General features: G+C 42.4%; 3 protein-coding genes and 1 long non-coding RNA gene across 5 annotated transcripts; 3 read left to right on the top strand and 1 right to left on the bottom strand.

The window, feature by feature from the left end:
* The first annotated feature begins 12,264 nt into the window (after positions 1-12,264).
* LOC123868071 lies at positions 12,265-13,523 on the top strand. The gene is made up of 2 exons (XR_006796575.1): positions 12,265-12,386; positions 13,317-13,523. It is a non-coding gene; the product is annotated as an uncharacterized LOC123868071 (long non-coding RNA).
* Positions 13,524-14,616: 1,093 nt separating this feature from the next.
* On the top strand, positions 14,617-16,351 carry LOC123868070. 2 transcript variants are annotated; one of them, XM_045910418.1, is made up of 4 exons: positions 14,617-14,920; positions 14,992-15,109; positions 15,795-16,071; positions 16,222-16,351. In XM_045910418.1, the coding sequence occupies exons 1-4, from the start codon at positions 14,708-14,710 to the stop codon at positions 16,223-16,225; spliced, it is 612 nt and encodes a 203-aa protein (XP_045766374.1). In that variant the 5' UTR covers positions 14,617-14,707; the 3' UTR covers positions 16,226-16,351. The 2 variants fall into 2 exon arrangements, with proteins under 2 accessions (XP_045766374.1, XP_045766373.1); XM_045910417.1 differs by lacking the exon at positions 16,222-16,351 and having other exon boundaries at positions 14,618-14,920; positions 15,795-16,214.
* A 1,133-nt stretch (positions 16,352-17,484) lies between these two features.
* Positions 17,485-19,444, bottom strand: LOC123868491 (tryptophan--tRNA ligase, mitochondrial). Its single transcript, XM_045911031.1, has 3 exons — positions 19,379-19,444; positions 18,923-19,111; positions 17,485-17,919 (listed from the first exon to the last, which is right to left on the bottom strand). Exons 1-3 carry the CDS (start codon positions 19,442-19,444, stop codon positions 17,485-17,487), a joined length of 690 nt encoding a protein of 229 aa, XP_045766987.1.
* A 496-nt stretch (positions 19,445-19,940) lies between these two features.
* LOC123868069 (reticulon-4-interacting protein 1 homolog, mitochondrial) lies at positions 19,941-24,905 on the top strand. Its single transcript, XM_045910415.1, has 6 exons — positions 19,941-20,051; positions 22,343-22,525; positions 22,608-22,837; positions 23,113-23,307; positions 23,681-24,094; positions 24,535-24,905. The coding sequence occupies exons 2-6, from the start codon at positions 22,366-22,368 to the stop codon at positions 24,667-24,669; spliced, it is 1,134 nt and encodes a 377-aa protein (XP_045766371.1). The 5' UTR covers positions 19,941-20,051; positions 22,343-22,365; the 3' UTR covers positions 24,670-24,905.
* The last annotated feature ends 993 nt before the right edge of the window (positions 24,906-25,898 follow it).

Genomic DNA, 25,898 nt, shown 5'->3' with positions numbered 1-25,898 from the left:
AATATAGTGTCGCACTTTATCGTAAAAATATCGGTTTTTCGGTTTTCATTTACCGGTTTTCGGCAAATAACCGATTTATTCAACTTTTTTTGGTCAACAAAAATAAAACGAAATAGAATAATTTAAATAATTTATTAACGATTTAAAAATCTTATTAACTATTTTTGGTTCAATGACGTGATGGTGATAAATATTAGCACGCTTAAAAATTAAGGTGGATGCGACGGGTCTGCCCGCGAAATTCAAATTTAATTTGGTTTTTCGCAATTTGTAAACTAATACGACAACTTAGGCTTATGGCATTCTATTTGCGACAATAACAGTATCATCCCCAACTATTTATTTAAAAATCTTCACTTGAAAGGGTCCAGTTTAAGAAATTAGCTCTAGTATCCACTATAACCACAAATTAGTCGACGATACTAGAGCTAATTTCTTAAACTGGACCCTTTCAAGTAAAGGTTTTTATATAAACCTGTGAGGGTGCTACTGCCATTGGAGCAATTAAAATGCCATAAGCCTAGGTTGTTGTATTAGTTTACAAATTGCGAAAAATCAAATTAAATTTGAATTTCGCGGGCAGACCCGTCTCATGCCCTTAAGGGCCGGCGCACACATGGCGGAGTGCGGCGGAGTTCAGCGCAGAGCATGCCCGCGAAGTTTTCTATTCGCGTGACACATTACGCGAATTTCTACCATAGAATGCGCGAGCACGCGCGGGACTGCGCAAGTATCCGCACGGATGCACAATTAAATTTAGATATTATTTCAATGAGGACAAAGTCGATAATACTTTGACTGTGAAAAATGCTCTGCGCTGCGCTCCGCCATATGTGCGCCGGCCCTTAAAGTACCTAAACTAAACCTTCGTAGGGTTCCAATGCACCACAACAAACTCAGCTGGGTATTTTTTTGTTATTACCATCTCACAATCACACTTAAAACTAGTCAGATCAATTTAATCATACTATTTTTTTATCATTATCTTTTAGAAAATAAAAACTTTAGATTTCAAGATACATCTCCAAAACGTTGTTTTGAGAGATTATTATAAACTGTATAACAATTAAATATCATAAAATGAATTGCTATAAGTGTAATAATTGTAGTTTTCTGACCAGCGTTTTATATTTAACACAATCGAACGTCTTGGACGAATTATAGAAGACGCAAGTGCCAAATTATCGTAGTCTTCATAAAGATATTATTCATTTAAAGTTACTGAGGTCAAGTCTGCCGTCCAACAAAGAGTGCAAATAAGTCGAGTTTTTGGGCAAATTGACTTAAGACCATATCCGTAATCACGAAAATGAGCTCTATATTTTCGCCTTAGACGTCTTTTTTGTATCTTCAGTAGTTTCGGTTCTGTTGGTTATCAAAACTGCAATATGTAATATTACGATTTGTAAGTAGCTAATCATAACCGCGAATATCTCGAAAGTAGTCGAAACCTAGTTATTGCTCTCTTCGTTAGGACGGCAGAAGTATCAACCGATTTAAGTAATAAAATTTACATTGTCAGGAAATACAATACAAAACCAGATAATACAACAAGAATTTTGCATAACAACATGACTTATCTCATACTTATACTGATACTTATACATACTTACATAATGATATACTTTTGTGTCTTATGACACAAAAGTATGTCATTATTATTCAGTTATGTAGTCATGTTTTCAACAATAATAATTGTACTTGATTCTAAAAATACCATTCAAGTGAGAGTCGGATTCGCACAGAAGGGTTCCGCACGATCGTACAAGAAATCTCAAACCAGTGTAATAAAAATGTGCAAATTAATGACGAATGTGATTTAGTTAAACTAATTATTTGATTGGGAACACAAATCTTTAATTTTTTTTGTGATGTAACCATAAGTTCACGGTTTTCAAATTTTTTCGTTCAATTGTGCTATAAGACATTGTCACCAGCCAAATGTCATGATTCCTATTTTGATTCTCCCAAAATGGCAGACACGGGGGGCAGACAGACAGACAGCGAAGTGATCCTTTATAGGTTCCTGTTTTCCTTTTGAGGTATGAAACCCTCGACAAATGTAAATCTTTTCCATTAAACTACATTAACCAAAATATATTCTAGTAAAATGTATGAAACAAAAATTTTCAAAATCTATTTATGTGGATTTAGAAAATCATGATCAGTTTACAAATTCATAAAAAAAATTAAGTTTACTAAATCAGATATAGATGGCGCTGTTGCCATTAACTTGCATTGTGGCAACTGTGCCACAATGCCACACTGGTTAAAATATCTTGTATAATGATATGGAAACCTTCGTGGGTGAATCCGACTCGCACTTGACCGGATTTTTTATACCTAAAGCCTGACTAACTAAATTCGTCATCATTCCAAAACGCTAAATGGTTGCAATTTTCCGGACAATGCGTTCTTAAAACCACTTTTAGAATGACCACAACCGTTTAAGCTCTCGAATAAATTATTTATAAATAAAATTATCTCTGTAATGAAAATGCCATCATCGATGTTTACAGGTATCGTACAATAATCGTCAATTGTTAAAATGTCCATGTATGTCTTCATCCGCATTGACACAGTGAGGGCCACCTCTCTGCTAAAGACTCTTACAGCAAGCTTGACCTGAAAGGTAAAATGAATTATCAATGAATTACACAAATTCGAGCAAATTGTTAGTTATAATATTATGAGACATAAATCACAACATTTCATGATAATCTTTGACTTTGATTAGATATGTGATGTAACCACAAATTCATGGTTTCGGATTTTTCCCTTTATTAATTATTGTGCTATTAGGACATTGCTAGCTACCAAATGTCATGGATTACATACGGGAAGTATCTCAAGAGCTTTAATTCCCTTGTCTTGATAGAGACACAGATAGACAGACAGAAAACGAAGTATAAGGATTCCTTTTTTCTTTGGAGATACGGAACCCTAAAAATAGAAGATCTAAATGAATTAAAATAAATGCTAATACATAATTCAAGAAATTTTTGGGCTGGGCCTTAAAAATAGTGCCACTGGTGCCGCTATTTTATGCACCAATTGGTCAAACCAATAATTAGTGGGACAAATTGAACTTTAAAATGTTATACAATCTACTTTGTCCTACTTGGAGGGGCAATGTGTAATAAGCCAAAATAAAAATCGGTCAAGTGTGAGTTGGACTCGCACACAAAAGGTTCCGTACCATCGCACAAGACATAACACTATTTAGCACGCTGAAAAACAGACATACAGACAAACGGACGGACAGGTGGACGTGTAAGCGGATGGACAGCGGAGGCTTAGTAATAGAGTCTCATTGGCACCCTGTACGGAACCCTAAAAATTGATACGAGTCGTTGCAATGCTAAATACTTTTGGGTGCTCACACCTGTTTCTTCATAAAATGTTTGTAAAACTTCAGTTTGGTATGGTAAGATGTCTTTACTTGCCTTCATATTATCGACAGAATTTGGTTTCAAATGTCTATCTGTTAGTCGAGTATTCCTTACAGTGCCACCAATCCCACTAAAATTCAATTAAAAAGATTTTAATATGACAGGGACAGTGGAAATATTCCATTCCCGATACTTTTAGTGCAGCCTATGTATGCCTTCTTAACGACTTAAATATAATAAAAATAAAAATATGGGTCTACCTGCTAGGGCCCGCTGCACAGACCAAATTGCAACACCCAAAACTGGGTATCTATAATACTACCATGTACAATCATAGTATTTTGTTCCAAACTAGAGGATGCCCGCGACTTCGTCCGCGTGGATTTAGGTTTTTAAAGATCCCGTGGGAACTGGTTGATTTTCCGGGATAAAAAGTTGCCTATGTCAATTACAGGGACGCAAGCTACCTTGGTACCTTTCATACAAATCGTAAAGCGGATAGGTTTTTAAGAATCCCGTGGGAACTCTTTGATTTTCCGGGATAAAAAGTAGCCTGTGTCCGTCCCCGGGATATAAGCTAACCCTATACCAAATTTCGTCAGAATCGGTTAAACTGTTGGGCCGTGAAAAAGTAGCAGACAGACAGACAGACAGACAGATAGACAGACAGACACACTTTCGCAATTATAATATTAGTATGGATGTTAGATTTAAAGAAAGTATTTATGGAATTGCTATAAAAAAAAAACAAATAAATAAAAAAGATCTTCATGTGCATCTGACATCTGAAACTGCTGAACCGATTTTTAAAATTCTTAGACCATAAGACCAAATTTCGTCAGAATCGGTTAAACTGTTGGGCCGTGAAAAAGTAGCAGACAGACAGACAGACAGACAGACAGACAGACAGACAGATAGACAGACAGACACACTTTCGCAATTATAATATTAGTATGGATGTTAGATTTAAAGAAAGTATTTATGGAATTGCTATAAAAAAAACAAATAAATAAACAAGTGTAAATTAAAAATTTATAACACCCCCGACGATCCAAAGTATCTGAGTTTTCCAAAACATCATTTTCAAATAAATAATTATGTATTTAGGCAACGTCCATCTTGACAACTTGACATTTGTCTATTGACATAATATTATGAACCTAACGGTTATCTAACCTTCTTTTCTACAAGAAAACTAGAAAAGAGCTGATAACTCTTAAACGGCTGAACCAATTTTTTTAGATTATAGCTAAGAACACTCTCGATCAAGCCACCTTTCAAACAAAAAAAACTAAATTAAAATCGGTTCATTCGTTTAGGCGCTACGATGCCACAGACAGATACACAGATACACAGATACACGTGGATTTGAACTTCGATTCGCTCCAGCAATGCGCAGGACTTCAATTGCTTTTGTACATGGCATAATATTGTATATCAAATCTTTGAAAAGAGCAACCGCCGAGTTTCTTGCTGGTTCTTCTCGGTAGGAAAGGCATTCCGAACCAGTGGTAGATGCTTTTGACGATTCGAAAGAACTTGTAAAAGTCTAATTGAATAAAAACATTTTGAATTTGAATTTGAATTAGATACACAGATACACAGACACACAGATACACACGTCAAACTTATAACACCCCTCTTTTTGGGTCGGGGGTTAAAAAGATCTTCATGTGCATCTGACATCTGAAACTGCTGAACCGATTTTTAAAATTCTTAGTAGAAAGCTGAGCAATTCATGAGTGACATAGGCTATATTTTATTTTCAAAAAGTTAGAGATCTTTACTAAAATTGTAATTAGCTACCTGTGCATGTCACTTTTTCATAGCTTAACAATAAAACCAATTTAGATGTTTACCAGAAAGATAGCTTGCATCCTGAAGATGGATACCATACTATATATACTGGAAAATTAAATAAAGTCTAAATAACGCCATTATTGTTTTACTACAGACAAAATGACGGGTGTAAGCTTGTATAGTGAATGTAAAATAAGTAGTACAGATTCTTAATATGAGGTGTATGACTATAGTCTACACATTGTATAAAAACAGAAATCAGCCAAGTTTGTGTATTTAATCCTTAGTCTATGACATTCAATTCCATCAGCCTGTATGCGTTCACTGCTGGACATAGGCCTTTCCAAGAGTGGGCCACCAAACACGGTTCTCCACCTTCCGTGTGGACTATACAAATTTCAAACCCCTTAAGGGTTGAATTTTCAAAAATCCCTTAGCTACGTCTACCATAATGACTATTTGCATACCAAATTTCAGCCCCATCCATCAAGTAGTTTGAGCTGTGAATAAAACTCGTGGTATAGGCGAAGACATTTATTAGATAAATTTCAAGTTGATATACGCTTCATTGCACACCTGTTTAATAGCTTGTTGTAATTTAAATCAGCGCCATCTAGTTCGTATGAATGTAGTTTTTTCGGTCACGATTGGACATACCGCCCACCATGGACAGCATGTCCATCATTCCGCCCACCATGATCCAACTTCGACAAAAAAAAATGGACTGTATGGTTGAAGAAAACCTAAAGGGAGTTAAGGTGTTAAAATCATGGTGGGTGAATCGACGTGATTTAAATTTATTAAGATTATAAAATACAAGTTTACAAAATTGTGGCGTAGTTAACATTTTGACAATTATACAAGATATACAAATCATTGAAGATTCAATTTCGCAAGCTGAATAAGATCATATGATCATGCACATGGTAAAAGAACTAAATAAATAATTAATTACAATCAATTTTTTGTTATGATTACAAGATACTCAACCAATATAAAGACCTTAGCTAGACAAAGGTGAATTGGTGACTAAAAAATAACATCAGCTAGATAAACGTTATTAAATTACTGATAACAGCAACAAAAAAATGTTAAAAAGTACATGCTTCAAACAATTATGATACCTAAACCTTTAAGTATCCACTGGTAGTACACATAGTTTGGCAACAGGTCGTTTGATTATGACACCTCGGCACTTCAGACTAACAACTCGCGTGATGTTGTCCAAACCCGTGTGTTTTGCTGTAACAATACCCAGCAACCATCTAGCTGGAGGAAGATCGTCCTCCTTTACTAATACTATTTCACCAACATTTGGTTCCGGACTCTTGCTTGCCCATTTGTAGCGGTGTAAGAATTGATTTAAATATTCCTGTGACCATCTACGCCAGAATTCTTGTAACATTTTTTGTGTCAGTTGCCAACGTTTAAGACATGAAATGTTCGAACTTTCATAATTAGGTTCTGGTACGAGCATCACAGGTTCACCTATTAAGAAATGTCCAGGAGTTAACGGAATCGGATCCTGGGAATTATTACTAATTTGCGATAGTGGCCTAGAATTAAGACATGCTTCAATTTGGCATAATAAAGTGGTTATTTCCTCAAAGCTAAGTGTGTGGCTGCCAATTACCCGACGAAGGTGATGTTTTGTGGATTTTATCCCTGCTTCCCAAAGTCCACCGAAGTGTGGAGTATGGGGCGGAATAAAGTGCCATGTCGTTCCGTTGTTTGCTAAACATTCAGCAATTTCTTTGGTCAAATTTTCTCTTTCTTGAGTAAACAAATTCTTTAACTCTCGTGAGGCACCCACAAAATTGGTTCCATTATCACTAAATAAATCAGAGCAATGTCCACGGCGGGATACAAAGCGCTTAAAAGCTGCAAGGAAACCTTGTGCTGTAAGATCACTGACAGCTTCCAAGTGTATAGCTCGCGTAGCCATACACACGAACAAACATATATATCCCTTGTAGGCTCGATGACCTCTCCCCTTTGAAGTTCTGATTTGGATGGGTCCGGCGTAGTCTACACCACTTTGGTAAAATGGTCGAATAGGTGTCACACGAGCTGGTGGCAACTGCCCCATAAGTTGGTCTCTTGTGCGTGCTGCATGGCGCACGCATATCACACATTTGTGAACGAACACCTTTACGCGGTTTTTTGCATCTATTACCCAGTACTTAGATCGCAGATAATTGATCATTAATTGAGGTCCACCGTGTAAAGTTCTTTCGTGAGCTTCAGCTATGACAAGATCTGTGAAATGCGATTTTGCTGGCAGAATCATGGGGTGTTTCGTGTCTTTAGCAACATTGGCCCTTTCTAGACGACCACCTACTCGCAAAATATCAGCAGCATCTAAGAACGGGTTCAATGGGGTGAGTTTACTCTTCCTATTTACGGTTCCATGTTGTTTAAGATGCTTTATGTCTTGTTGTATGCTATTGTCAAAATTTTCGCTCTGACAGTTCTTTACACAAATGTGTAGCGCTTCATTTAGCTCTTCACTCGTTAACCACGACGGAGTCTCGTCTATCTTTGATTTTCTCGACCTTGCTAAAAATCTTCTACAGTAAGCTAAGACTCGGATGAGTTTTCGCAATGTAGAAAACTTGTTCCATAACTCAAATTGGTTTGTCTCTCTCAAGTGGCAAACCTTTATTTTTCTTTCTTCCAAATTGGTGTCTCCAATCTGCCCTTGATGATAATCGATGGTTGCATTTCTTAGCCATGCTGGACCAGTCTTCCATAACTGGATCGATTCCAATGCTGATGGGTTAACCCCTCTAGATGCACAATCCGCTGGGTTGTCTTTGGTTGATACATGCGACCATTGCTCTCTGTCTAGTATATTCAGTATTTCTGATACCCTATTTGCGATAAACGTTTTCCAGCGGCTTGGGTGACTGCTTAACCAAGCCAGCACTACCGTGGAATCCGTCCAAGCATGTAAACTGTCCTTTGGTACCTTTAGCACTTCCGCTACTTCCTGTAATAATTTTGCGATCAAAACCGCTCCACAAAGTTCTAGTCTCGGAATGGACACTTGTTTAATCGGTGCAACCTTTGTTTTTGATGTAATTAAATGAACATAGATATGTCCTGCTTTATCAATTACGCGAGCGTATACTACAGCGGCATATGCTTCGTTAGACGCGTCACTGAATCCGTGGAGTTCAAACCCGGCAGTCTCATCGTTCACTCCTATCCATCGTGGGATTTTGAATTCAGTAAGTGATGTAAGCTCATTACGGTAATTAATCCAATCCTTAAGTAGATTGGGTGGTAATTTTTCATCCCAACCTATCCCTGCTAGCCATAGTTTTTGGATCATAATTTTTGCTTTGACAATCGATGGTGCTATCCAACCCATAGGATCGAAAAGTTTAGCGATATCCGAAACGACCTTTCTCTTTGTTACCGGTTTGTTAACTGCTGGCAGCTGCACAGAGTACTTGAAGTCGTCGGTGCGACGGTCCCAGGTAAGTCCCAGTATCTTGATTGGTTCGTCAGTCTTTAACGTCAGGTTATTTTTTGTTGATTTGTCTCCTTGATTAATCTCCTTTAAAAGGTCATCATCATTGCTAGACCACTTTTGAAGTTCAAATCCTCCTTTGTTAAGTATTTTGCTTATTTCAACGAACAGTTGCTTACCCTCAGCCACTGATTGGCAACCAGTAAGGAGGTCATCCATATAAAAGTCCTTTAAGATTTTTTCAGCGGCCATCGGAAAGTCCTTTCCTTCGTCGTAAGCGGTCTGGTGCAAAGTCCTGACGGCTAAATAAGGAGCTGATGCTGTCCCGAAAGTAACACGTGTTAGACGCAGATGTTGAAGGTCTCCTTCAGTTCGAGTCCGCCACACCAGCCGTTGAAAATCGGTAGCCTCATCTGCCACCCTAATCTGGCGGTACATTTTAACAATATCGGCCACCATGCATATGGGATGCATCCTCCACTTCATGATGATATGACGAAGCTCAGCCTGCAAAGTAGGACCTACCATGAGGTCATTGTTAAGGGATGCTCCATTGTTATCCCGACAAGATGCGTCAAACACTACTCTCACTTTACTTGTAGTTTTATCGGCTCTGATTACTGCGTGATGGGGTAAGTAAACACTTCCCGATTTATCGATCTGCTCTGGAGGTATCACCTCCATGTGACCAAGGGTTAAATACTCTGCAATTACATCAGAATATTGAGTTTGTAAATTTGGTGACTTCAATAAACGTTTCTCTAGCATGAGAAATCTCGTGATCGCTATCTCTCGTGAATTACCATACATGCAGCTTGGATTCTCTTCTTTAAAAGGTAACTGGACAATGTATCGACCCTCGGAGTCTCTGGTAGTTGTTTCTTGAAATAGATCTTCACATCGTTGTTCTTCCACCGTGCGATGTTTCTTATTAAGACTAAAGTTGTCAGATTCAAGTTCCCAAAATTTCTTGAGATTGAACTCTTCATCGTTATTTTGCGCATGCATGGCAATTACAGTTGTATAGCAATTTAATTCATCCCTTGTTTCACTTTCTTCACTTACCTTTCCAGACAAAATCCAGCCGAGCTTCGTATTCTGAGCGATTGGTGTCCCTGGAGGTCCACGAACCAAACCATCTACCAAAATCTGACAATAGACATCAGCGCCAAGCAAAGTATCAATTTTGCTTGGTATATTAAAGTCTGGATCAGCAAGCTTCAATTTTGGTAACGTTGGCCACAGGTCAGCTACAAATTTTTTCTCAGGTATGAATGATGTTAGCTTGTTGAGAACATGTGCCTTAACACGAATGTTAAAGGTTGGGTCCTGAAGAGATTGTAACTTTAGGTAAACCACATACTTAGAATCAAGTGATGCGTTGCCTACTCCAGTTATGATACTGTTGGCTTTGACTTTCTTTAGGCCCAAAAGTCTGACTGCAGACTCCGTTATAAACGATGCTTGTGATCCTTGGTCAACCAAGGCCCTCAGTGTCATAGAAGATCCAGTGTTTGTTTCAGCCTTCAATAAAGCTGTTGCTAACAAAACCTGACCCCTTTTACTAGAACAGCAAGTGGTAATATTTTCTATTGCTGTATCCCCTTGTTCTGTGGTGCTGTTCGTACCAATGTTATTATTATCCACCGATTGACTGTTAACACCTGGACTTTGGGTTGACAAGTTAGAACCGTGAATTTGTGAGTGATGTTTTCCCTTGCAATGTCTGCACCTAGTGGGTAGTCGGCATGAAGATACTAGATGATTCTTCCCCAAACAGTTAAAACACAAACGGGAATTTTGAACAAAATTACGACGTGTTGTTAGATCTTCCTTGGAAAACTCATTACAATTACCTAACTTATGATCGGTGCCAGAACAATAAACACAAGAAATCGATTGGCTATCATCAAAATTGGTAGCTACATGGTGTGACTGAGAGCCTTTTACTACTTTAGTACCTAAAAATTCAAGTGACCGAAATCTAAGTTCTAAAAATTCTAAAAACTGTTTTAACGTAGGCAAGTCGTCTGTAAAATTACAAATTTTTGCTTCCCATTGTTTACGGGATTCGGAATCTAGTTTTAATGACAAGATATAAATGACTATGATGTCCCAGTTCTCCACATTAACGCCTACGTTTACTAAAGCATTTATACATTCGTTAGTTGTATCCAAAAGTTCCTTTATAGCCTTCGATGATTCAACAGTAATGTTTCTTTGGCCAAAAAATCGTTTGAAAATACAGTTGGTTATGAATCTCTTATTGTTATATCTACGTTCTAAAGTATTCCAACATGTCGCGTAGTTCTCGTTCGTAATCGCTAGATGCCGAAGTAGCTGTTCAGCTTCACCCGTTAGATAGCTCTTGAGATAGTGAAGTTTCTGCACATTTTGAAGCGATTCATTGTTATGTATAAGTGCTACAAAGAGATCCCGGAAGGTAGTCCACTCAGAATATTCGCCGGAGAACGTTGGTATAGTGATTTTAGGTAGCTGTACACCTCGTTGATTACCATCGCATGATGAATTCGAACTTAAGTTCTTAGCGTCTGATGTGGTTCTGAATTTTGAGAGACGTTCCTTTAATTCTGTCTTGTAATCCATATATAATTCTTCGGTCAAGTTATAAACATCCTTTAAGTAATATTCAGAGGTTTCAACAATCTTTCCATCAAAATCAGCCATAATTCTCTGATTAGTATCATAAAATGTTGACCATTCTTTCTCTAGGCTTTCCAATCTTGTTTCTATATAACTTTCTGTCACTCTCTCCTTCGGAGATTTTTTAAAGTTTACGAATCCTTTGGTAATTTTTTTGTAAATATTCTCCTGTACTCTTACTAATGAATCCATTTTCTATGTACACCAAACTATTTCAAGTTGTGTAGGTAAGTAAATCTGGTCTGGTCTGGTGGTATTATTTAATTTAACAACAAGTTAGTTCAAGGTAAATTTCTTCAAAATTTTGTTAAAGTTCAGACCATGTTCTATTTTAAAGGTTGATCAAGATTATTCTAAGTGTTTGAACATAAAACACTTAGCCAAATTCGGGCATGGATTCCCCGTCTCAACCAATTATCTCTTAAAATTTTACAAGTCCATGACTCCATGCATTTTTTAAAGTTAATTATTCCACTATCTTAAGGTTCACTTTTGGTTAGATGTTATTACGAGTTAATGTACTTACAGTTTTCCACGCACTGGTACTCACAAACACACACACTTAAACATCACTTGTTTGGTACTTCCACCAGGGGGCGCAACTGTCGTCGCAACTTCACTGACATCCGGTCTCGAAGATCCATGAATAAAACTCGTGGTATAGGCGAAGACATTTATTAGATAAATTTCAAGTTGATATACGCTTCATTGCACACCTGTTTAATAGCTTGTTGTAATTTAAATCAGCGCCATCTAGTTCGTATGAATGTAGTTTTTTCGGTCACGATTGGACAAGCTGTGCAATGGTAAGTCAGTCAGTCAGTGATTTTTATATGTATAGATATATGGTATGATATTTAATAAACCACTGTTTTACTTGCCTCAATTTGTTCAGGAATGCATGGTATAGTTCCAACATGTTTCTTTTTCAGTTTTGTAGCTTCTCACACAGCACCTCAGGTGCAGGATTTCACTGTGTTCCCAGTGTAAACACCAATTCAGATGACCAACTCCTTATTCTGGAAAGTTAAGGCAGAAACATAAAGTAAATGGTAAATTATATTATCATTCATTAATAGAGTAAATTTTCTTTTTTTAGCTCAACAAAAGAACCAGATTTGGAGAAATCCCACAGAGAAACAGCTTGCATCTGGAGACACAGATAGGCATTTTAAGAGCCATGCTTTTTATCCTAGAAAATTAAAGAGTATCCATCTCATAGATAGGAATTTTGAAAAACCGAAACAAAGTCATGAGTATCAAAGTGTTTATTTTATAGGAAGCTTTGAAGTGTATTAAAGAGTTCACACTTCACAATGAACAACATAATGAACATTTTTAGCCACTCATCACTGAGAATATCCCTGTTTATTTGGTATAATGGATATATTTGGATTTGGCATGTTTAATGAAGAAATTCATCTGAAATTAATCCATACCAATATTATGAACGTGAAAGTGTAACTTAACTTTTCACAGCCTATCCATTTAACCAATTTTGACGAAATTTTGTGGTGATAGCTTGCATCTTGGAGATGGATGCAGGCTATTTCTTGTTCCATGAAATGAAAGAGTTCTTAAAAATCTAATTCCACGTGGATGAAGTCACAGGCATCATCTATTTGGCACTGAAATAGCTAGCATCCTGGAGGAGACATAGGATACTAATTTTTATCCCAGAAAATGAAAGAGTTCCCATGGGATTTAAAAAATCTAAGTCACGCGAACAAAGTCGCGGGCATCATCTAGTAATAATTATAAGAACTTTTTCCATTGTTTAGTGTAATACTTACTCTGTGATGACAAAACTATGCTTTCCACCTCCGTAATTGCAGTCTTATATAGTTATCATACTGCATGCATGTATGAGAGTCCCTTTAGCCTTTTCCATGCAGTCGTTCTCGTCCAGCCACTCTCCTGAGGTAGTTTTTCCAGCAGCTTGCACTTGGAGGTTGTTTTACCTGTCCTTATCGCCTTCACAGTAAGAACACCCCCAGAAGTCCCCAGAACCCCCAGAAGCTGTTTGGTGCATCTTCGGCATTCGCTAGATGTGGGCCACCTTTCATTTGATCTTCGTGAAAACGCAAAATGAAAGTCCAAACCAAGGAATACATTTTTCTCAATCGCGGTTATGGTTATTAGCGCTCACTGATTCTTTACACTCGTATACAAAACAAGTATACTCAATTTACGAAAAAAAGACGATAAATTTCTAAGAAAAACATATGAAATAGTGATTTAAATTGGCTAAAAAGTTTTCGTATTTTATTGATTTCTACGTTACGCCATTTTTATTGATTTTTGTTTTATCAACAGTGTTGTCGACATTTGATTTTATTTCCCCCAAATTCAGATTTTTAATCGTACCTATTGAAATGAGAAATCCAATGAACGACATTGAACATTTTTATATTTTGTATGTTACTGCTACTCTGTTTTATATTACTTTATTCAAAAAATGGTTATCATGTTATATCACTGTAATTTCAAACCTAAATATATTATTTTACTTAAATTTGCTCTATGATTCTTAAAAACCTTTAATTTTGGCAACATGAAATTTTAAGTTAAATCCAATAAAATATACTTTTCTCTATAAAAATCTAAGCTCGTTTTTCTTCCACCTTTAGGGTAAAACCCTTAGCTGGTCACACTCCTCGTGCGACCATTCCATATAACTATAACACATATAGTAATAAAAAATTTCAAACGTGTGCGTAAAATATAGCTGTGGTAGTGAAGCGAGAAGCTTAATGTCTACCCATACTAATTATGTGAGATAGAAGACATGTACTTGCAATGTACCTAAGCATATTTGAAATACCATAGGATAGCCGGCCCTGGTACATACTACATACATACATCATGGACTTCGTCTGTGATAGCGTTTGCTGGGTGTTTGCTGGCGCGCGTGCTGTGCTTGTTTGGAGTGTTTTTTTTGTTAAGAGTGGCTGGTTTTTGTGTTAGTTGGTGTTTTTTGGTGGTGGAACTGACTGGGAAGCGCTCTAAAGGGGCGCCGCGCGTATGTCGGCGGGCGCCGGCGCAGACGGAGTCCATACTTGTATAAATTCAATAACTTGAAAATATCACAAACTTGACATTGGCTAATCAGAGTAAAGCCAGATTTAAAGAAAAAAAAAATACATACATCATAGAGATATAGTCAGGATATAGTATAATACGTTCATGACATACATGACCTAATCACTATGAGGCTTAAAAGAGCTAGAATCCGGAGCCGTAAACTCAGTTAATAAAAAAAAAAGTTGTGTGCTGAAATTGTATAAGTCACCGTGGTTTTAATGAATTTTCAGTTTGAGTGTGATTTGTGAAGTATTGTGGTGTATGCGGCGGCATGGTGTGAGCGAGTGCGATGAGCGGCGCGCTGACGCGGTGCAGGGTGAGCTCGGAGCAGCTGCACGTGCTGCTGTCGTTCATGGAAGAGCACCGCGACTTCGCGGCCGGCAAGCAGTCCGTGTACTCGCGCTTCAGCGCCTGCAAGCTGTGGCGCCTGCTGGCCGAGCGCCTCAACGCCGCGGCCGACGACGCGGGCGGCGCGCACAAGTCGCCCGACAAGTGGTGCCGGGTGAGTCGCTGCTCGCTGTCGGTATCGGCTCGTTGCACCCAAGGATTCTACGCTACCTCTCAATGTTTCAGTACTGGGCGGACATCAAGTACAGAGCCCGCAAGAAGTGGGCCGTGGGAGAGTCCCTGGGCGACCTGTCCAGCGTGGAGGAGAGGCTCCAGAGCATACTCGGCACCAGAACGAGAGATTGTGAGTATCTCTGACTCGCTACACATTTTACTGAGCATTTCAGTCCCATGAACTTTAGGTGTGAAATTAATTACTTTTTATTAATAAAATGAATCTTGTGAATCTTCAAAGCTTTTTTGAAAGCATTTTAATAATTTTCTGTCTTTCTTTCTTTCTTTTTTTTTTCTACTCCCTATAATTTTCAGGGTTCCATACCTCTAAAGGAAAAACGGAACCCGTATAGTAGAATCATGAAATTTGGCAGGTAGGTAGGCGTTATACAGAACCCTCAGTGCATGAGTCTGACTCGTGCTTGGCCAGTTTTTTTAATTTATTTTTACTGTTTTAATTAACTTTGATGTGAGCACACCCCAAAGCTAATAAAAACCTTGAGGGTAAAGCCTCCTCCTCCATGTTTTTCTCAATTGCAACATCCATCCATTTCTTTCTAGCTATGTTGATGATGTCATCCCCCCAATTTTTCCTCTGTCTTCTCTCTCCTTTTACCCGGTACTGTCAGTCCCTGCCATTTTGTTGTGTTTGTACTATGGGTGCTTTCGATCAAAAGTTAGAATGCAATACCATAGACAGTCTATAATAAAATAACAATGTTTAAAGAGAAAATATATCATTATACAATAGAAATATTATGACTAGCTAAACTTGTTTCTATGCAACATAATTAATTCATGCGCGGTGTCCGCAGCGCGGGGCGCGGGCGCGGGCGGCGCGCCGCTGTCGGACGAGGAGCGGCGCGGCGACGACGACATGTACTCGGAGGCGGAGGGCGCGCCGGGCGAGCAGGCGCCGCGCCTCGCCACCGAGGAGCTGCTGGCCGAGGCCGCCATGCGCAGCGCTCTGGCCGCCGAGAAGCAGGCCGAGGCCGTGGCGCAGGGCGTGGAGCTGCTGCGCGAGCTGCTGACGCTGCTGCGCGAGCGCGCCGCGCCGCCGCCCGAGACCACGCTGCTGCACCACCACCGCCTGTAGCTAGCGCGCGCGGGGCGCGGGCGCGGGCGGCGCGCCGTTGTCGGACGAGGAGCGGCGCGGCGACGACGACATGTACTCGGAGGCGGAGGGCGCGCCGGGCGAGCAGGAGCCGCGCCTCGACACCGAAGAGCTGCTGGCTACTGTAGCTAGCGCGCGCGCAGGCGCAGCGCGGCCGGCAGCGCGCTGGCGGGCGTGGCGGCGCCGAGGCCGAGGCGCGCCGCCACCTCGCCGTACACGGGGTCGGCGAGCGCGCGCGCGCGGGCAGCGCCGTGGCGCAGCGCGTCGTGTAGCAGCGCGGGGCGCGCCAGCAGGCGGGCGGCGCGCGCGCGCACGGGCGCCAGCGCGGCGCACAGCGCGTCGCCCACCACGCGCTTGTACTGCGCCGTGGTCAGGCCGCGCGCCTCCTCCACCGCCTCCTCGGGCAGCAGGTCGGCGGCGAGGCAGTGCAGCGTCACGAGGTTGGACACGCCGGGCCGCGCCGCGGGCTCGAAGCTCACCTGCCGCCCCAAAAGACACTATCGTTACGGCTGTGGTCACAGAGTCGGTGTGGATTCAGTTGTACGGATTCACTTGTGCCCTAATTATATTGTTATATTTTATTTATATTATTATATTCCATATCCTCCAAGTTGCTAATAAAATATAACAATTCACAAATCCACCATTCACTTATAGATATTGTATTATTTTTATAGTGCAGAAAGGATAAATTATAATAATCTATCCCAATAAAAATAAAATTGAAGTGTCTGTCTGTAATTTTGAAATAACTACCTCATATTAAGCTCATATGGTTATTTGAACTGTTTAATCGAAAAATATACAATTAAAAAAAATTACCTCAGGTGTAAAATCCGTCACAGCTTTCTTTAATTTCAATCTGATTTCATCATCAGTGTCTGTGAGTAATATCCTAGATTTGGGATCTGTATCAGACTTGGACATCTTTTTAGATGGATCCCGCAGACTTCGTATGCGATCACTCCCATCATCTAGGAAAAAAAAGTTGAAAACTAAAACCTTATTGCAATCATCTTAATAAACACTGGAATATTAGCGTAAAGTTGTTTTTCTGTCGCTTGGTATATTTTAATGTTGTTGTTCATTTTTATTCATGAGCTCAGAATTTTTTTCTCTTTCATTTGACATCCCACTCGCACCCAGACCTTTACAATGAACCAATTACTCATTTATCAAAATTGGCCCAGTAGTTTAGACTTTAGATACTACGGTGGAACACACACTCATAACCCTTCTTTTAGGCTTTGCTGCAGTCGGGTAAAAAGGGTGAGTGTATCGGTTGCGTATGTCTAAACAGGAACTTCTTCGGCCCAATTTCATGGGGTAGACTAATAAAATAATATATGTATATGAAATGACACCTATATCTATTTATTAAAATAGCAGGGCTATGTGGAAATAGATGTGTTTGTCCATCGTGCGGGCAGGAGTGCGCGCTCACCGGGCAGGAGGGGCCTGGGCGTAGGGAACATGCGGCCGAAGCGGTGGTGGAAGGTCTTGACGAGCTGCGCCGCGAGCTGCAGGTGCTGCAGCTGGTCGGCGCCCACCGGCACGTGCGTGGCGCGGTACAGCAGCACGTCGGCCGCCTGCAGCACGGGGTACAGCAGCACGCCCAGCGGCGCGTCGCCCGCGGCCGCGCGCTCGCGGTACTGCGGCAGGTGCTGCAGGCGCGCCTGCGTGGCCAGGCACGCCAGCAGCCAGCACAGGCGCGCGTGCGCCGGCACGGCCGACTGCGCGAACAGCACGCCGCGCTGCGCGTCCACGCCGCTGGCCAGCAGGCACGCCGCCGCCTCCAGGCTGCGCCGCTGCAGCAGCGCGGGCTCCTGGCGACAACACTACTGTGCCAAACCATCTGTGTGTCCAGGAAACAGGAACCCTCCTGCAATTCTACTCATAATATAACCGCCGAGATTGGTGGTGAGATTCTGTGCCAAAGCTTACATTCCTAGTATTTAAAATCTAAGATTATTTGACAATCTACTTTACAATAAAAACTTGTGTGCAAATCAAAAATTTTAATCAAGTGAAATATGATAAGAAATCCTATTACTGATTTACAAGATAAAACTGGCCAAGTGCGAGTCAAACTCACGCTCACTGAGGGTTCCGTACTCAGGTATTTTTCCCAACATTTTGCACGATAACTCAAAAACTATTATGTATAAAAATAAATATAAATCTGTTTTAGAATGAGATAAGATTCACTTTTATAAGATACTCCACTTGGTATAGTTATCTTACTTTGAAAATTTAAACACATTTTAATTTTTTTTAATGATGTAACCACAAATTTGCGGTTTTGGGATTTATTCCTGTACTTGTGCTATAAGACCTACCTATCCACCTACCAAATTTCATGATTTTAGGTCAATGGGAAGTACCCTATAGGTTTCTTGACAGAGACGATGGACAGACAGACAACAAAGTGAAGGTACCCTAATAAGGAAATAAGGGTTCTGTTTTTCCTTTTGAGGTAGGGAACCCTAAAAATCTATGAACTCGACACCATAAATGTTCTGTAAACTGTAGAAGACCTGGATGTAATATGAGACTTAGTTATTGTAGTCTGAGTAAGCGTTTACTCGGCATACCAAATGAGTCAACCCCTACACCAGCTGGGGAAGGAGCTGTAATGCCCAAACATCAGAAAAGCTTTTCATGAAAGCTATGTTATATAAAAAAATCTGTTTTAGTGTGGATTGACAACAGAATTATCCTGATTAAACCAACCTTCAAAAACCAAATCTAAATTGATGCAGTTGGAGTGCTACAATCCCACAGACATAAGCACGAGACTATCACAGTGGACAGGGTACAGTACAGTACCTGCGGCGTGGTGTGCGCGTGCAGGTCGGCGATGAACAGCACGAGGTCGTCGCCGCGCTGCTGCAGCCGCACGCAGCGCCGCACCGCGCCGAAGTAGTTGCCGACGTGCAGCGCGCCCGTGGGCTGCAGCGCCGACACCACGCGCCGGGGCCAACCCTCGCACTCGCTGCCACTGCCCGTCTCGCTGGCCTGCCAGGAATCATTTATTTTATAATATTTTTGGAGGGATACCTAAACAGTAAAACTTTACAGACCTACCTCATTTAGATTACTATTTGTAAATAATGCACGGTAACTGCTTCTTATTCTTCGCTTAGAGAGCACAAAACAACTTTTTCTTGCAAACTCCATTGATAAGTTTAATGTGTTCATTAATTATTTCAAATTTTATTCAAAAATGAAATAGGAATGAATAAAATCTTTTCCATTTCAAAATAAAATCCACAAACTAATAACCACGTACGTAAAAGCTTTTTTTTTCAAAGTGTTTATACTTAGCCCTGACTCCTGAGTTCTAGCCATAGTAGGATTGCTCAGGATTCTAACCAAAGATATACCTATTCTACGATTCACTCGGCTTAGGATTCAAACCCAGTAGCTACTCCTAAGCCACTAAAAACCAGAGATTTATGACTTAAAACCTCTAATATCTGATCAATGATCAAAGCTTATAACAGCATCAAACTCTTGGTCAAAAGACGTGAAGTCTTAGCCACAAAGACAAAATGGTCTACAGCTGGTTATTCATTCAGGTCCACAGTCTGTGTATGTTGTGAATTCTTGAATGTGCATAAAAGGGCTAGAACCCAGAGCCGTAAATTAATAAAAATTGAATGGAATGATTTTTATATGTTATTATATGTATGTTATTGGTCTGTGATTTTTTGGGACTTCGCTCATCGCTGTGAATGCTACATGGCGAGCGTGCTCTGCCTTTTTGGAGTAACAAATGACTACAAACTTGACATTGGCTAATCCTTGTAAAAGCCAGACGAGAGAGAAAAAAAAAAAAGATTTTTTGATTTTTGAGGTTATATTTTTTAGGTTTGTCAACAAAAACAAAAGATTCGGAACTTATTCGGAAGCTTATCTACCTACCTGCGTAAATATATCATTTAGTTAAAATTCTGTAAGTATCTACAAATTAAAATGGATAAACTACTTTATTAATGTGTTCTTGGTGGAATTTGAAGGGTCACTTCATTTTGAGTATTTTGCAGTCTGATATTATTGTATACACTTTCAGGAGCTTGTTTTCTTTAAATCTGGCTCTACTCTGATTAGCCAATGTCAAGTTTGTGATATTTTCAAGTTATTGAATTTATACAAGTATGGACTCCGTCTGCGCCGGCGCCCGCCGACATACGCGCGGCGCCCCTTTAGAGCGCTTCCCAGTCAGTTCCACCACCAAAAAACACCAACCAACACAAAAACCAGCCACTCCTAACAAAAAAAAACACTCCAAACAAGCACAGCACGCGCGCCAGCAAACGCCATCGCAGACGAAGTCCCTTTCAGGAGCTACCTACCTGAACAATTTTTGACTATTTACTCTCAACTCAAGCCTCAATAATAATAATCAAAGCTGAAGTGTTTGAGGAGGAAATATTGTGGACAGTTGCTCCTTCCACTAAAGAAGAAAAGAACAAATAGGTAACATGAGATTCTAGATTAGGCCTGCCATAAAATAATGCTGAAAGGCGGATGGGGACATCCATCCAGACACCCGCAGCCGAGAATTGGTTGGGGGGAGGGGTCAGGGGGTTTCATCCATTTAACCGAATTAACCATTCAATTTGACAGCAAGATACAACAGGAAATAGGACCGAAGCGCAATTTTTTTTGTTGTTTAAACAGATAAAAAGCGAAAGATAAGCGGAACGACCTCAGCCATAACACAATTTTATGTTTTAAATTACATTACTCTATAACACTAACACCGCAATTTTTTTGATATATTTAAAAAAGATTGATAAATTTGAGAACGCCGTGCGGTTCCGGGCTTTAGAATGTGACCGCTCCATGTCTTCCCGTGGATGTCGTAAAAGGCGACTAAGGGATAAACCGAATGGTGGCGGTTTGACATCCCACCAAACAAAAGCATCCCCAAGGAGGGTTAGCGTCTGCGCTGTCTAAGGTTAGCCGATGAGTGATGACATTGTCTTCACATCTGAAACCTTACAACTACTGAGTATGATGTACCAACTGAACTAGTACCATGGAACAGCATTGTACAATATGTACAGCTGTCAGACAAACATGAATAGATATCCAAAAAACAAACTAGCTTACAATATGTCAAGAATACCCCACATTACAGTCCACCGCTGCCAGGTTCAGTTTGCCACATTCAATATGGCTGTTTAGAAAACAATTCAGAGGAGACAATCTAGTAGGTATGCCGACAGTGAAAACTCAATAAGGTGCAGAGAAGTGGACCTGCACAGACAGCAGGCCAACAGAGAGAATTATGTCTGTCTCTTAGAAGGTTTTCTAATTTGGAGATAAGGAGAGAGGCTTGACTGATGACAAGTGACAGGAGCTGGGTGGGGCTTGTGTTGTGTAGAGAGGATGTATGCTGGAGAGAGCTCCTGGAGTGACAACCGCACATTGCACAGTGGTGCAATAATATAGGAAAAATGTGACTCGAGAGAGCTGGATCCAGATTACCATGAGAAGTGGTGTGCAAGCGAAGATGCCTTTTGAAATAAATTGACATGTGCAGGTCTTCCACTCTACAGCAAGCTGCAGCCGTGCCGGTTGTCAGGGGGAACTATGAATCGGTGAAGTCATTACAATGCAACTCCTCTAATATCATAGCTTATGAACACTTTTATAAAATGAAAGAGAAAAGTATAATTTGAATTTAAATAAAACTTAAAATACATTGAAGTAAATAAAATAAAGAAATAAGTAAATTGAAGCATGAAAATGGTCATAATTTAATTAATAAGTTAATACTAAGGATAATGAATGCAGCATGATTAGTTTTGTTTACTTATTTACATAGTTGTAAGATGGTGTGATTGTTCCAGCACTCGGCTGCAAATTTAAAACTTTCCTTAGTTGCCACCATTTTTTGCCAAGGCATGTGGATAATGCTAGACAGAGGCGTTTCGGTCTTGATGATCTGAAGTGAATTCGTTGAATGCGCTGCTCGGGGTTCGTCCAGGCCAGCGAGCAAGATATTTTGAATCGTTCCGAATTCAAATTGTGTTCTCTAAGTGACAGCTGCAAAGTGTGTTGCTTTCTTCGCAGCTGCCGGTCTTAAAAGAGGCTGCATGCTTCTGCACAGGTCATACTTTGCCTCAGTAGAATTTGTGTTCCAGTCGGGAGGCAGGCGGAGAGTACATGATCTGTAAGCCTGTTGAAGTGCAAAGTAAACGTACTGGGAACAAATGCATAATTTTGTTTTTGTAGGAAAGGAGCAGTGTAGAGCAGCGATGTCGGCGGCGCGCATGTCGGCGTGGCGCGTGCACGCGTACGGCGCGCGCGCGGAGCTGCGGCTGGAGAGCGCGCGCGTGCCGCCGCTGCGCGCGCCGCACCACGTGCTCGTGCGCGTCGGCGCCGCGTCCGTCAACCCGCTCGACGTGGCCATGATCGGTAACGCTCCGCCCCCGAGCTCCTCCCCGCACCCCCGCACCCCCGCACCCCTGCGCGCCCTGCTCACGTGTGTCCCCCGCAGGCGGCTACGGCGCGCGCGTGCTGAACGCGCTGCGCGCGCTGGCGGACGGCGCGGCGGGCGACGCGGCGGGCGGCGTGGAGTTCCCGCTGGTGGCGGGGCGCGACTTCGCGGGCGAGGTGGTGCTCTGCGGCGCGCGCGCGCGGCTGCGGCGCGGCCAGGCCGTGTGGGGCGTGGTGCCGCCGCACTGGCCCGGCGCGCACGCGCAGTACGTGCTCGTCGAGGACCGCTGGGTGGGTTCTAGTATCTAGTACATTACTCCTCTGCGGCTAGCTCTATAGAGTGTGCCTACTTTGAGTTTGCTCAGATATAACACCTAGTCAAAAAGAAACAGATTTAAGTGACAGATATAAATGTGAGGTAGCCTCAGTGTGTGAGTGAGCGCAGGGAGGCGGCGGCGTGTGGCCGAGGTTGCCAGGCGGAGAAATGTAAAGCAGGAGCGTATTAATTTTGGTGTTATTTCGTAAAAAAGGAGGGACATCCATAATGGGTCGTGTGCTGTTGGCAGGCGGGGCCGGCGCCGCGCGCGCTGTCGCGGCTGCAGGCGGGCGGCGCGCTGTACGCGGCGCTGTCGGCGTGCGCGGCGCTGCGCGCGGCCGGCGTGCGCGCCGGGGCCCGCGCGCCGCGCACGCGCGTACTGCTGCTGGGGCTGGGCGGCGTGGGGCAGGCCGCGCTGCAGCTGCTGCGCTGCGCCGGCGCGGAGGTGCGAGCCCTCCGATGACGTCACACCTCTCACCGTTACTTCCAGTCGATTGAGATCATTTTACCTCCTTGCGAAATACATACTCAATATACTCATATAGTCATTCTTATGTGGAGAAAAATGTTTTACTCCAAAACCCTAACAGTTCATATTATAGTCCTGGTTGAGTTGTATTGGGAAGGATCAGGGGATCCAGCGTGATGCTATCCGAAGAAAACTACCATTCAGTATGATCAAGTATGAATGATTTGATTAAAAATTAATTTGTGAAAAATTAATGATGTAGATTGTAGTGTTTTAGATCGGTAACGAGGCACAAAACGGGTCGAAGTCATAGAACTTCAGCACGAGTTCGGACTCTGTTTCGGCGCAGGTGGTGGTGGGCTGCTCGGCGGAGCAGCGCGCGGCGGCCGAGGCGCTGGGCGCCGCGCTGGTGCTGGACCGCGCCGCCGCCGACTACGACCGCGCGCTGGAGGAGTGCGGCCCATACGACGCGATCCTGGACTGCGCGGGGCTGGGCGGCGCGGAGGCGGGCGCGCGGCGCTGGCGCTTCGCGCGCTACGTGACGCTGAGCTCGCCGCTGCTGCGCCACACCGACCGCGACGGCCTGCTGCTGGGCGCGCTGCGCGCCGGCGCCGACCTCGCGCAGCAGTGCGCGGCCGCGGCGCGCCTGCCGCGCGCGCGCGACGCGCCCGCGCCGCAGTGCCCGCCGCACGTGCGCTGGGCGTACTTCGCGCCCTCGGCGCCCGACATCGAGATGCTGCGCCGGCTCGCCGACCGCGGCGAGGTTGGCTTCCTCTTACTAAATAATCTACACCTTGCGCACGTCACAACTCACGTGGCATACGAGAACAGTGCACTTTGCCGACTGAGAGAAACCAGTAGGGTTCCTACGATGCGCCGAGTGGCATTTCACTTGGCAGACATCAGTTCATCGTGCTGACTGATACGCGAGGCTACGAATACACTGCATTTCTACGTACGTAGTACGCATCTAATAGGGTACTTTTCTCCCGGAAAATCAAAAAGTTTCACTCTATCTTAATCCAGAAAGGAGGAATTTCTCAATTGGAAGATTTCTATGAGATTTCGGGGGATTGATTCGAGAGATTTCTTATTCAGGTAGTACCCGCCTGGGTTGTAGAGATTCAGAAACTGTTGATGGTGAATTGATATCGCGAGTAGCTAGTGTAGCTTCGTTGACGGGGGCATGTATGTGGTGCGCAGTTCACGGTGGAGGTGGAGCGCGTGTTCGGCTGGTGGGAGGCGGAGCGCGCGTACGAGCGCCTCGCGCAGGGCCACGCGCGCGGCAAGCTGCTGCTGGACTTCGCCGCGCCGCGCCCCGCGCGTGTCGTCGGCTGAGCGCCCCCCGCGCCCCCCGCGCCGGCAACGCAGGTACATCGGAGGAGACGATCCTTTACACTCTGCAGTCAATCAATACAATTGAAAAACTGTGAAAGATTGTTCGTAAACTGTCCACAGGGAAGGCGGTTTATAAAAAAAAAGATGGTTTTCTAGATTTGTTAAATTCTAGATCGTTTGTTGTGTACGAGGAAGTAAACAAGTAGTTATTAGTTAGCAACGGCACGGGGTAAATATGAAAACTAGATAATGTACATTGTACATGCGACCGAGCGCTCCAGTGCCGCGCCATCTGCCTCACAATAACAATCAGTACAACGAATCCAGTGTAATATTATAAGCGATGCATCCTCAAGCCTAGCGCCCATTAGAATCGAATGGTGCGGTGGAGGATTTTATTGTATCCATTGGGCATCAATTCCAGCGAGCCACCATCGTCGAAGTGGCCGACAGAAGCGCGTCGTCGGTCGGGCTCGGCGCGGGTGCGTCGCTGGTGCTCGCGGTCTCGTAGTAGCTTGGGCGCTAATGAATACATTGGCTCACCTAGTGGGCGCTAGGCTCGCGTCGCAAGGACGGCTGCAGTCGCGTCGCGTTACTCACTACTCGTTACTAAACAAACAGGAAAACTACCTCACTACTTCCTGCATTACTTTTATTACATTTTAACTAAATTAATGAACCCGGGTATTATGTTTTCGTGTTTATATGTTAAGGGGCATGAGACGGGCCTGCCCGCCAAATTCAAATTTAATTTGGTTTTTCGCAATTTGTAAAATATTCTCACAAATTAGTCGATACTACAATTAATTTCTTAAACTGGACCCTTTCAAGTAAAGATTTTTATATACTTAAACCTGTGAGGATGATACTGCCACTGTCACAATTAAAATACCATAAAGCCTACGTTGTCGTATTAGTTTACAAATTGCGAAAAACCAAATTAAATTTAAATTTCGCGGGCAGGCCCGTTGCTTCCACCTTAAGCTAAAAAGTGTACCTCACTAATTATTTAAGAAAACGATATTGTTGTAAAAATAAGTAGGTAGGTCCGTTTTGACAATAAAATAGGCATTGTGATGACTTTTGTGTAGTTTTTGTTTGCTGCATAGCAAAACCTTGCATCGGCTCGCCCAAACAAACTCAGATAGTCTCAGGACGAGTTGGGTTTTTACGTAATTTACAAGTAGTCATGTCGGCCATGTTGGGTGTGTGGTGACGTCACGCGCCGT

This window comes from Maniola jurtina, chromosome 9, assembly GCF_905333055.1.
Source record: "Maniola jurtina chromosome 9, ilManJurt1.1, whole genome shotgun sequence".
In the NCBI taxonomy this organism is placed as follows: Eukaryota; Metazoa; Arthropoda; class Insecta; order Lepidoptera; family Nymphalidae; genus Maniola; species Maniola jurtina.
This window is presented reverse-complemented; position numbering and strand designations above follow the sequence as displayed.

Excerpts from the sequence above, each read along its gene's own strand:
- LOC123868491 (XM_045911031.1), bottom strand. The coding sequence starts at position 19,444 with ATGGCTAGAACTCAGGAGTCAGGGCTAAGTATAAACACTTTGAAAAAA. Across the intron at positions 19,112-19,378 it reads AAAAAGCTTTTACGTACGTG|GCCAGCGAGACGGGCAGTGG; the intron begins GTTATTAGTTTG and ends GATTCCTGGCAG. Across the intron at positions 17,920-18,922 it reads ACGCGCACACCACGCCGCAG|GAGCCCGCGCTGCTGCAGCG; the intron begins GTACTGTACTGT and ends TGTTGTCGCCAG.
- LOC123868069 (XM_045910415.1), top strand. The coding sequence starts at position 22,366 with ATGTCGGCGGCGCGCATGTCGGCGTGGCGCGTGCACGCGTACGGCGCG. Across the intron at positions 22,838-23,112 it reads TGCTCGTCGAGGACCGCTGG|GCGGGGCCGGCGCCGCGCGC; the intron begins GTGGGTTCTAGT and ends TGCTGTTGGCAG. Across the intron at positions 23,308-23,680 it reads TGCGCTGCGCCGGCGCGGAG|GTGGTGGTGGGCTGCTCGGC; the intron begins GTGCGAGCCCTC and ends GTTTCGGCGCAG.
- LOC123868070 (XM_045910418.1), top strand. The coding sequence starts at position 14,708 with ATGAGCGGCGCGCTGACGCGGTGCAGGGTGAGCTCGGAGCAGCTGCAC. Across the intron at positions 14,921-14,991 it reads CGCCCGACAAGTGGTGCCGG|TACTGGGCGGACATCAAGTA; the intron begins GTGAGTCGCTGC and ends TCAATGTTTCAG. Across the intron at positions 15,110-15,794 it reads CGGCACCAGAACGAGAGATT|CGCGGGGCGCGGGCGCGGGC; the intron begins GTGAGTATCTCT and ends CGGTGTCCGCAG.